Source organism: Pteropus alecto, unplaced genomic scaffold (assembly GCF_000325575.1).
Source record: "Pteropus alecto unplaced genomic scaffold, ASM32557v1 scaffold20, whole genome shotgun sequence".
NCBI lineage: Eukaryota > Metazoa > Chordata > Mammalia > Chiroptera > Pteropodidae > Pteropus > Pteropus alecto.
In genome coordinates, this window is record NW_006436298.1 from 42,123,621 (window position 1) to 42,135,195 (window position 11,575).

At 40.1% G+C, this 11,575-nt stretch overlaps 1 protein-coding gene and 1 pseudogene across 1 annotated transcript in view; both read left to right on the plus strand.

The window, feature by feature from the left end:
• The first annotated feature begins 3,965 nt into the window (after nucleotides 1-3,965).
• Nucleotides 3,966-11,575, plus strand: part of HSD17B4 (hydroxysteroid 17-beta dehydrogenase 4) — a 79,954-nt gene continuing 72,344 nt past the window's right edge. Inside the window, 2 exon segments of the mRNA XM_006913306.3 lie at nucleotides 3,966-4,154; nucleotides 6,412-6,465. Coding sequence (XP_006913368.1) covers nucleotides 4,097-4,154; nucleotides 6,412-6,465 — 112 coding nt within the window. The 5' untranslated portion in view covers nucleotides 3,966-4,096.
• LOC112480868 lies at nucleotides 10,501-10,618 on the plus strand (annotated as a pseudogene).

Consider the following 11,575-nt stretch of genomic DNA (forward strand, 5'->3'; position numbering starts at 1 on the left):
TATTTTATTAAATTCAGCTACTGGGGTCTACAAGTGCTAAATCAGCCTGCACAGGTGCAATCTCAAATCAGCTGCAGCACAGCGACAGCTGACAGAATCTGCAGGAAGGACACAGTGAGGGTCAGATACTCTGCAGCCAGAAGCCATGCCCAAATCATGCCACAGGTGAGCTGATGAAGATACCATTATCCTTGTAGCTGCATACTAGATGCTGCCATGCACACCTCTGACACCACTGCTATTGAATCTTTCCCATTCCCACGAGAACTGATGCCATTGTTGCTTCCACCACCTACCACCGGAATGAATTCTGCACAGTTTGTCATTTCATCCCAATTCAAAGCATTTGATCAGCAGAACTTAGGTCATGTGCTATGCCTGGTTGCAAGGGAGGCTAGGAAGGAGAGTATCTGGTATTTTCAGCCTCTGAAGTAGGAAATAGGTAAAGGTATTATAACCTCCAACAATAAGAAGCAGGTTTAGAGACAGCAACAAAAAAGAGATACTGTTTCACTGTAATATCTCTTCATGCTCTTGCAGATCTCCATATACCATTAAGACAAAGCCATAGTGTCTCCCTTAAAAGAGTGACCCATTAGAAAAGAGACACCCATAAAGTCAGAGCAGAGGACAAACTGAGAGTTCTGACCAATGAGAAAGATTAAGTAGAATTCTTACTGGGAAGGGATTGGAGAAAGATTAGGAAGATAGCTAATGAGGAGTGTGTTTGGCCTGGGTTCTTCAGGGACCCAACATCCCTTGTCCCCTTCCTGGCCTGAACCTGACGAGATGTGGCAATGAAGAGGATAGAAGAACCAGACAGATTTTGACTCTGAGAAGACACTCCCATGTGAGTGATCTTGAATCACTATAGGGTGACTGCAGCAGAATGGCAATAGCCTTGTTGTTGGTCTTTGTGATGAGTAAGCTGAAGGTCCTACTCCTGTCTCCCTTAGCTCCTGGCTGGCATGGAAGATACGTATTTTGTTTGTTTTTTAAATTTTATTTGAATAATTTTAAAATTTGAAACATGTTTAGACTCACGTAGAAGTTATAAAATAGTCAGAGAATGAGAGATAATACACATCAGGGTCTAGGAAAACCTCGCCCCACACACTGATGTAAAAATGATCCTAAGGCTAGATATATTTGGGTCGGGGCCAAATGCAGGTAGGTTGAGGACCAATGAGACCCTAAAACTTGTGAGAGAATAAACCACAAGTTTTATCTGTCGCAGACTTTATCAATAGGTGCGGGGAGCAGCAGAGGCCAGCTTGGCAATAAGTACCACACCCCTATGCTTGCCAAACCTTTCCTCTATGTTAAGATGACATATAGGCTAGAAGAGAGAGGAGGGAGAAGTCCTGAAAGATAGCATTCACCCCAAACAGACCGACTTATCTTTAACTGGCAAGTTTAAGTCTCCTTTTCTGACTCCTCTCTCACAAGAACGAGGACTTGAGAGCCAGATGGGACCATTAGAGAAAATAATCTACACTTTTCACAGTGTTTTAAATTACACACCTCACTCTACTTCCATGACTGTAATTCCTAAATCTGTATTGCTTCTCATTTGTATTCAAGATATCTTTATTTGAGAACTTACTGTACTTAGTACTTGCATTTACCTATCCCTGTTGGCTCCGGTTGGTGGCTCGCTAGCACCCAGTTATGAGTCTGGGAAGTGGAAGTGGAGTATTTGTTGGCTCCCCCACAATGGCTGAGAGAGCCTTAATTCTCATTCTTGTTGCAGGCTTGTGGCTGAACACACCTCACTGTAGGCTACAACTGGTTGATACTACACTTAAATTTCTGAAAATAAGAATAATACATACAGCCTTTTTTCCTTTTTATATTTTAAGTTTATTTTATTTTATTTTAATAGAAGAACAGGGTTGTTGGGTTAAACAAAAAACATTAGAACACAAGGTCGAAACATACCCCTAACAAAGATATCTGAGTACCCGCGCAGGGTGAAGCTTGGAGAAGGCCTACACACAGCTCATTTAGGTTCCTCGTGGGATCTAGTTCGAGGAAATTTGGCTTCGCTCAGTTGCCATAGCTGCATCAGTTTTCTCTACGAGAAGCAGGAGTGTGGAGACAAAGGTTTATTGAGTTGCCACATAGCCTTACCCTTGAACTTAGGATTCCTATATGGCCGGCCGTGACCAAGGATCTCTTTTACATCTTGATTCAAGCCTAGCTGGGCCGCCACGCCTTCTTGGTGGCTAGTAAGCAGAAAAGGTGGTCACTGGTCTGAACTAAGGATAGCGTCAGGCGTAGACTCGCCTTTGCAGTGAGCAGTTGGTGCGGTGGCAGCAAGCGCCAGCCTGGGGACTGGGTAGAGGGTTCCACCTCCAGGCAACCGGCCCCCACTGATGGAAGGCAGCACCGGGGCGGGGTGACGTCCTGGTCCAAAGCTCTGAGAGTGACCTTTTTTTTTTTATCACATGTGCTTTCTTGTCTTTAGGATCAGCTCCCTCCGGGCTAACTTTCCTGGGTTTCGGTTCAAGGGTCAAATGTAAGGCACATGTGGACAAATGTTCAAGAGAGCAAAGTGCTGCTTTAGGGACAAGCTTTTCAGCTCTTTGGAGATTTAGTTTTGAGTTACAGGGAGACTTTTCTTTCTCTGCCTAAACATTGAAACCAAACTCTCAGAGTTCTAAGAACCACAGCTATCTGCTAAGCATCTCCAACCATAGCTTCACTTCGCTTCCCAAATGCGATTTGCTCCAAATTGCAGTCATGTTCCCTCCCAAAGCTGCTCTTCTCCCCTGATCCTGATGAATGGCCCACCATAACCTAGATTCTCAAGCAAGAAATATGGGGGTTATTTCAGTCGTTCCTCCCTCACATCCACATCCAATTAATAACAAAGATCTGACTCTATTTCCAAAAGTATCCTCGAATTTTCCTTCTTCAACATTTTCTCTGATTTACTTGACCTCCAAATTTTTTTTAGTAAGTTTCCATCTGCTTTCCTTGTCAATCTCCAATCAATCCTCAGTAATGGTGCAGAGTGATCTTTCCACGTTGTAAATGTGTTCCCTGGAGTAATTCTGCTTAAAACCACTTTCAGCACTAAATTAAAACATCTAAATGCGATCAGACTTCTGCTGCCTTCCCCCTCCCCCTCCCCCTCCCTACCAATTTAGCCAGTAGTTCGGTTATGTGTAATGTCCTCCTTTATCTGCAGAGCTCATTTCCTAAGGTACTTTGGGCATCATCTCCTTTGATAAGTTTTCTCTTCTCCCCAGCAGAGGTAGGGTCCATTTATTTTGGCACCATTAGCTGACGTGTATGTATTTGTTACAAGTCTCATCATGCTGCACTGTTATTAAAGGCTTATCATCTGGCTTTGAAGACCTCTGGAGGACCTTATTGTTCATCTGTAAACTTGTGCCTACCGCCCATAGATGCTTAATAAATGTTGAAAGAATTACACCCTATGACTGATCTCAACATACAAAAATAAAAATCATTTAGGAGCACTTGTTAAATTTTTTTTTTTGTCCTCTGATATTCTATTTCTATTTTAGGAGGTCAGCGTCTGGGTCCAGGACTACATTTTGACAGTTCTCAGATGATTTTCGGGCAGGATGTCTGGCGATTACACTCTGAGAAATCTTTACCTATTGGTAAGGATGCCATTCCTTCTTAGGGGCTATTTCAGAAAGCTACATAAGGATATGGGCTGCGTCCTATTTCTCTAGGCTAGTGGCTAAAACAAACAAACAAACAAACAAACGCTTATTGAGAGAATGACAAAACGATAAGTGAATGGATAAACGCAAGGTGCCAAACCAGCCATTTTACCACACTGGTTCCAGCAACACCTATTACTACTTCTCTGAAGCAGAAATGGCCTGTCAAGTCAAGCGTCTGGGGCAGGCGCTCGCCGCCGCTGGAAGCAAGGCGGACTACACTACCCAGAGTTCCAAGGGATCCCCACGCAGGCACGCTTGGAAAACAACGGCGTACGTGTCCTTCCCCGAAATTAGCAGGTCACTTCTATCCGGCCTCTGCCACTGTCCCTCTCATCTCGCAATCTGAGCCCCAGCGGTTCTGCTTGTGTGCGTCGCTGCAGGCAGGACGCATGGATTCGCTCCTGAGATTCGACGGGCGTGTGGTAGTCGTCACCGGCGCAGGTGGAGGTGAGTACACGGAGTGTGGAGGGCGGGCGCTCATCTCCCCCCTCAAGCCGGGAGCCCCATTTTTCGGGCCTGGGATAAGTGCGCAGCCGCAGCTGCGGTCCCAGCGTCAGGGCAGCAGCCGGCAGCGGTGGAGAGTTGGAGGGGAAGCGGCTTGTGGAGCGAGTGACGGATCTCGGTGGGGCGGGCTGTTCTTGGAGCACCAGATCTATTGTGGAGGGAGAGGTTGGGCTGGCCAGCCGTGAGTGGGGAGCCAGAAACACCTAGTCACACAGTCAGGTGCAGCCCCCTTTCCCACCTTCTCAAAGGCCCAGGTCTTGCGTGAGGAGGAAGGCCCGGCTGCGCTGTGGGTTGTTGCAGGGCTAGGTAAAAGTCCTTACTGAGGCTTGTGTCTGCGCACCAAATGCTACTCTTCTTGCCTATAGACTCAGGCTTCCCTCAAGTCTTTTAAAGTTTGCTGAAAAGCCGACCAGGGTCTGGAATCACCCCCAGAGGGATAGAGCTGTCAGTTCCTTGCTTTTGAAAAGTCAGTTATTTAGTGTTTCTTTCCTTTTGTCCGACGATTTTAAGGTCTCTGATTTTTAGTTCTCGGGAGGCACTTCTTTAAAGAGGGCATCTAAGAGATCTCCTTGGAGTTTGTATGCTTATCAACCCAAGCACTATACAATAGTCCCTCCTTACCTATGGTTTCAGTTACTTTTGGTTCAAAGATATTAAATGGAAAATTCTAGAAATAATAAATTTTAAATTACGCACTGTTCTGAGTAGCTTGACGAAATCTGGAGCAGTCCTGCTCTGTCCAACTCCAGACATGAGTCATCCCTTTGTAAAGCATATACTGCCTGTCAATATTGTGGTATCACAGTGCTTGTGTTCAAGTAACCCTTATCATAGCCTAAATTCTACCTCAGAATGCCTACATCATTCACCTCATTTCATTTCATCATATAGGCATTGTATCATCTCACATCACAAGAAGGGTGAGAATAGGACATTAAGTTACTTGAGATACCACATTTGCATAACTTATAATATATTGTTATAATTGTTCTATTTTATTATTAGTTACTGTTAATCTTTCTGTGCCTAATTTATGAATTAAACTTTATCATATGTAGGTATGTATAGGAAAAAAACAGTATATAAAGGGATGGGTGCTATCCGAGGTTTCAGGTATCCATTGGGGGTCGTAGAATATCTTCCCAGAGGATAAAGGGGAGAACTACTCTACTGGAGTCCACTGGAGTCTTGGCATTGGTTGGAAACTCAAATGCCTATAGGAGTCAAGCAAATGATAGAGGAAAAAAATGGGAGTGAGGTGGGGACAGTAGGAACTGGCAAGCAGAGACATTTCTGAAGCGGGCAGATCTTCCTATATTTCAGGAGAAGCAAAATGAGGATTTGTTATTTTTAAAGGGCAAAAAAATTAAAACAAGCCACTCATAGCCACACCAATTCTCTGTAGTGAGATTTTACACCATTTCTCATGAGTACGAGACCTCTATAATGTCCAAGTGCAGGATTCTTGACCTTATGTGCCTTTGATTTCCCAATCAAATCAAATGCATGCATGACCCTAATGCATGATTAATTTGAATTATATATTAAAAGTGATAATGGAATTTTCAGTTAATCCATATGTACTTTTACATCTCCATCAATAAAATGGATTCTAATGCTACCTTTAAGAAAATGCTTTTAGTATTAATTAGTGGCCGAGTGTTTTAAACTCATAGCTATATTCATTCTAAAATGATCATGTTTTTAGGAAAACATTTTATTTGCACTTTGCTTTTGATGAAAATAATGAAGTGATGTACTCAGTGTTTCAAACCTCTTTTGACAGTGATTCACAATATGAAATATATTTTACATTAGGACTCAGTACACACAAACACTATATTTGAAACAGTCATGGCATGGTACATAGTAAATGAAGTGCACTCTATGAGATATTCTGTTCTGTTTCATTAAATAAATGCAGATTGCAGCCCATTAAGTTGATTTTGTGAAGCATTAATAAATTGTGACTAGACAGAACTTAGCACCTTCTGTTCACAAACTGGTTCATATTTTAAAGAGCCTTGAAGATTTTTCCAGCCTCTGCAAACAGAAGGTGAAGGAGAAGTTGAGAGAACCAATGAAGACTTCACCATTGTAATGTAATTATTCGCCAGTTACTTTAATATAGGGATTGAGTTGAGTGTACCAAAAAAATTATGCCAACATTTGCTCAACTTTCTATTTTGTTTTTCGTTAGGGCTGGGACGAGCCTATTCTCTGGCTTTTGCAGAAAGAGGTGCATCAGTTGTTGGTAAGTTAATATATTTTTCTTTTTAATCAGTGACTGATAGCTAAAGTACTACAGTCTTCAAAGTCAGCCACCTCGGTCTTTACATCAAGTAATTTGTCCAGGTCAAATTTCATCACTAATTTTTTCTTCTGTGAGCAAAATTTTTTTCCCCTTTGAGTCTGACTTTATAACTTACTTTCAAAAGTAACATATTGAAGAATCTCAAAGCTGGGAAGTTTTAGTGATCTCAATGGTTTGGACTTGTCTGATGTACTTGGCAATTGGGGTGGGCACATCAGATTTGTCGAAGCCTTTGGGGAGAATGACTGAATGAGCGGTCAGTGCAGGATAGGTGGATAGAGTGGATGTTATGCCCTAATATTTATTAGTTTCTTTCCTGGGATAAAATTGTTGGACCACAATAACAAATGAGTATACAAGCAACCAGATTTTCTAAACAAAGAAGACCTAAGCAGGACATTAAATATACTCTTCTCCCTCAATATAGATGTGTAGCTTATCTTTTGAATGTTTCTTGTTAAGATCATAGCTACTGTCTGTTAAGCCAATCTGCTTCTTGTGTCAAGGACAAATTTTGACGTTGTATTTGGCTAACGGGTGTATAGTTTCGGTCCTCTGCTGGATTTTCCCAAGAATATTTCATGTCAGGACCTAAAGACATATGTTGTTACTTTCCCCCCACTCCTTTTCTTCTTTTTTTATATTACAATTTACTTCTTAATATTCTTACTTTATAACTTTTTTTTCTAATATACATCTTTTCCACTGAATTCCAGAAGCGTAAGGACCTTGTTTTATCTTTTGTATCTTCTAAAGGACCTAGAATATTGCTTTGTGAAAAGAAGGTACTTCATTGCTTCTTTTTTTAATAGATTTTTTTTTGGGGGGAGAGGGCCTGGTGTGTCTTTGAGATTGGTTGAATAAATTTCTATTTTTTTTTATGTGACTAAGATAATCTTAGTTTATAAACTTGTTTTATAAAAAAAAATTTATAACAGTGTGTGTTTGTGGGATCAGTTTTTCTATATCAGTTACCTTTGACTTTGTTAAATTCATAGTAGGAGTTTTTGAGTTGCAAGAAAAAGGTAAACAGACAGTGTGTCATGACCCTAGAGATGGTATTACAGCAATCGCAGGTGAAAGATCAAGAAGGCAGAAGGTTTATATCATGGAAAAACATACATCACACTGGGCTAAAGAGACAGATTTAGTTTTGTTTAGGGGAGAAGTTAATCTTTGTGAAACTGCAGAACTTTTGCCTATTTTCGACCATTTTTTAGACTCTGACCTACCTACCTGTGAGCTTTCTAGGCCATCAATGGGTTGTGTTCTTTCCTAACTACCACTGTCCTTTAGCTTTTTAAAGCATAGATACTCTGCTTCTAGGTTGCATTACATGCACTAACATTTCTCCTCTGTTAATTTTTGTTTTGCTCAGCATTTTTTTTTTTTTAACCTGAGTAAGCAAAAAGTAGTAAGGAGGAATAAGCAAACCAAGGATATTAAGACATCAGAATATCTTGTTTGTAGAAAAATGATTAATCAGATAAACCTAGGACTAGGTCAGAGGCCAGTAAGAAGATATTAAATAGAGTGGCTTGTTTCTCATGTAAGTTAACTTTTGCTAGGTTATATTTGGGTTGGCAAACAAATTTAAGTGGCTTACAGTGATAAAGGATTATTTCATGCTTACATGACCTTTCAGCTTCTGGTCAGCTGTGTCTCTGCTCTGTGTGTCTTCCTAATTTCAGAATCCCAGCTGAAGGTACAGGCCTCTTACTGGCCTCTGACCTCTTCGTTGGAACATTGATAATCTTGGGACAAAGGGAAAATAACAGTGGACCCATGTGGTGGCTTTTAAAGTTTCTGTCCACAAGTGGCATGCCACTTCCACTCACATTTCATTGGCTAAAGGACATCACCAAGCCAAGCCCAGAGTTAAGGGCATTGCATAAGATATTATCTAACTTCATGTTAATATGATTGCTACATTTTATATTTATAATGTGAAGCATTATAGGAGATTTAAATCTGGATATGAGAACTGCTAAGCCTTTGGCTGATAATTATAACAATTTCTATATATAGAAAACCAAATGTATAATACATCTTTCAGGAAATGTTTGCACATACCTGAAATAAATGTTGGGAATGGAATAGTTTTGAGGTTTTTTCAGTAAATGAGCCATATCTAGTTCTCTGAATGTTAAGTTATATCTTGAGGGTTTGAATGCAAAGAGGATTGAAGTATTCCATCAAGAAGAACCTTTTCTTTGACAGTAAGAAAGGCAGAAAGCTTTCTATTCCTGAGCTGGAGAAGTAACACCTTTGAGTAATTGAAATTACAAATTTTAAAAGTACGATCGACATGATTTCTGTGCTGCAGTTACATAATAACTGGTAAAGATGAGTCTTAAATTCCTGTGTTCTGATTCTAGAGCCTGTGGTTTTAACTACTGTGTGATCCTGACAGCCAGAAGGTGAACTGTAGGGGGAAAGTGAATTACCTTTGAAGAAAGATCAGGCTTCAAATCCTGGCTCTGTTGCCTATTAGTTTATCTTTAAATGTTAGTAGCCACCGTACCTATCTTCCAGGATAATGGTGGGGATTAAATAACATAAAAAATTAAAGTCCTTTGTAAAGGGAAAAGAAAGGAGCCAGTGCCAGGCACTGTGTTCATGAATTGGATATGTCAAAGTGAGCCTGAGGTATTGTCAATCAGAGCATCCCAGCTCCTTTATATAAACATGTTTCTCTCAAGATGCTTAAAGAAAAGGGCCTGCCTTAGGCATTGATGGATTCTTTTCAAGTGTAAGCATAGAGCTTGCTTAGTAATCAATCAAGATATGTATGCTGATTGAGTGAATAAGTTAAACTTATATAACACAAAAAGAAAGATTACAAGAAAGCACATGTGGATTCCAGCTTATAATAATGAACCATATATATGTACAGTGCCTGTGTATTCCTCAGGTAGGTACATTGGGGTTTATTTTATTATTAACACTTCTTGTGCATGCTTGTAATATTCCGTAAAAAGAAAAAAAAAGAAAGAAAAAGGAAGCAGAGACCTGTCAATTATTGCAAAATCCACATAAGAGATGGTGTTGATTTAGACAGGTGGTAGGGATGGAGGTGATAAAACGAGGTTAAATTCTGGATATATTTTGAAGGTAGATATGGCAAGTTTTGCTGATTTGCTGGTGTGAGTTGTAAGGCAAAGAGAAGGCTAACATGTCCATTAACTAAGATAGCAAAGACTAAAGGAGGACCAAATTGGCAGAGAGGAGACATCCCTCTTAGACTTTCATATGAAGGTATTGAGTAGGCAGTGGGATATAGGACTTTTTTGGGGGGGGAACATATTGAAGCTATATAAAGTCGGAGTTTATAGATGGTATTTAAAGCCAGAAGACTAGATCAGATGGTGAGTACTGATAAACAGAAGTTCAAGGACTGAACTCTGGATGACTCAGTCTCTCATTTTCAGTTTTTTCTCCCTTTAAGGATACCTTTGATGCCTTCTTGTTGAGACAAAGAAAATCAAAAGGACCTAATTTAAGACATTGCTCTCTAAACTGCTGCTCCATTTTAGAGTCCTTCAAATAATTAGATGCATTTATGGCTATTCTGGAAAAGATTTCTCATGAACTAGTGTGATTGCGTTTTTCTACCAGTGAAAATGGTATGGAAGCTCTGTGTTTTCCCCATTTTCCTTGGCTGTCAAGAAACTTAAGGGTAAACCTGACGTTGCCCCCAACTAGAGTAGCTACCATTAGACTATGCTTTTAGTAGCTTGTCTTTCCTGACAAAAGATTTTGTTAATTTTTTCCATTAAGTCCTTACATATGTATTTTATATTTAAGTTACTTTAACTACTTTTGGGTAGTAGTCAGGACATAACAATACAGGAAGAAGTCCCCATTGGGCCCACAGCTCTAAAATCAATGACATAATTTGTAATGCTATTGTGCTATAAGAAACTTTATTAAAATGGGAGAAAAGGCATCAAACATAGAAAATAGAAATATCTAGTCTATGGCATGCCACCCTGAACACGCCTGATCCTGTCTGATCTCGGAAGCTAAGCAGGGTCAGGCCTAGTTAGTATTTGAATGGGAGACCACCTAGGAAGACCGGGTGCTGTAGGCATTAAAAAAAAAAAAAAGAAAGAAAGATATCTGGAAGGACATTCAAGAAATGCTAATAGTAGTTATATCTGGTAGAGAGTAGGGAAGGGAAAATGTAGAAAAGGACTTTTTGAGTCTGTACGGTTTGAATTTTTTAAAAACAGAAAAAGTAAATAACCTCTCCAAAAAATAAATACATTGTAATGTAATATTGCCCTTACCTTTATACACTTCTTGGATTACTCAGTACAAAGCACGTCACTTACATAATCAATACATATAAAAGTTATTCTGATTTTGTAGAATTGAAGCATCATTTTACTTTGGAAATAAAAATAGTTTTTAGATATGTCATTGGTAATAGATATGACTTATTTGGTGACAAATCTTTGAATAAATATATGAAAATGAGTATGCATAAAGGTAATTACAGCATGTAGGTAGCACTCTTCAAATATAAAGCATTATGACATCATTACTCTTGATAATTTAGTGGGAAGTTGGAAACTGCTATATGAGCAATTTCCTGCATTGAGCTGCAGCAAAAAGAACGAACTACCTGTAGTAATCGAAGCAGTAAATTGAGGCCAGACTTCAAGGGATCTTGAAAGTTAGGCTGTGAATAATAGGGTTCCACTGCAGATTTTGAGCAAGGGAGTGACCTAGTATAAAGGCTGCCGTAGGGCCATAACTCCAGCAGCAGTCTGCTGCAAGCTTGGAGAGGTTAAGATTGGAGGCAAAAGACCACCTGGGAGACAGCTGCAGCAATCTGAGCATGAAATGGTGAAATAGAGAAGAAACAGCGATAAACAGTTCCTCAAAAGAACTGGAAACTCCTCAGTGTACGAACTGTCAACCTTAAGAGCCCATAGCACGTAGCACAGTGCTGGATCCAGAGTGGGAACACGACAAACATTGAAGAACCATGATGAAATCGATGACAAGATGTCATCGATTTCAGTGACTTGTGCTGTTTAGA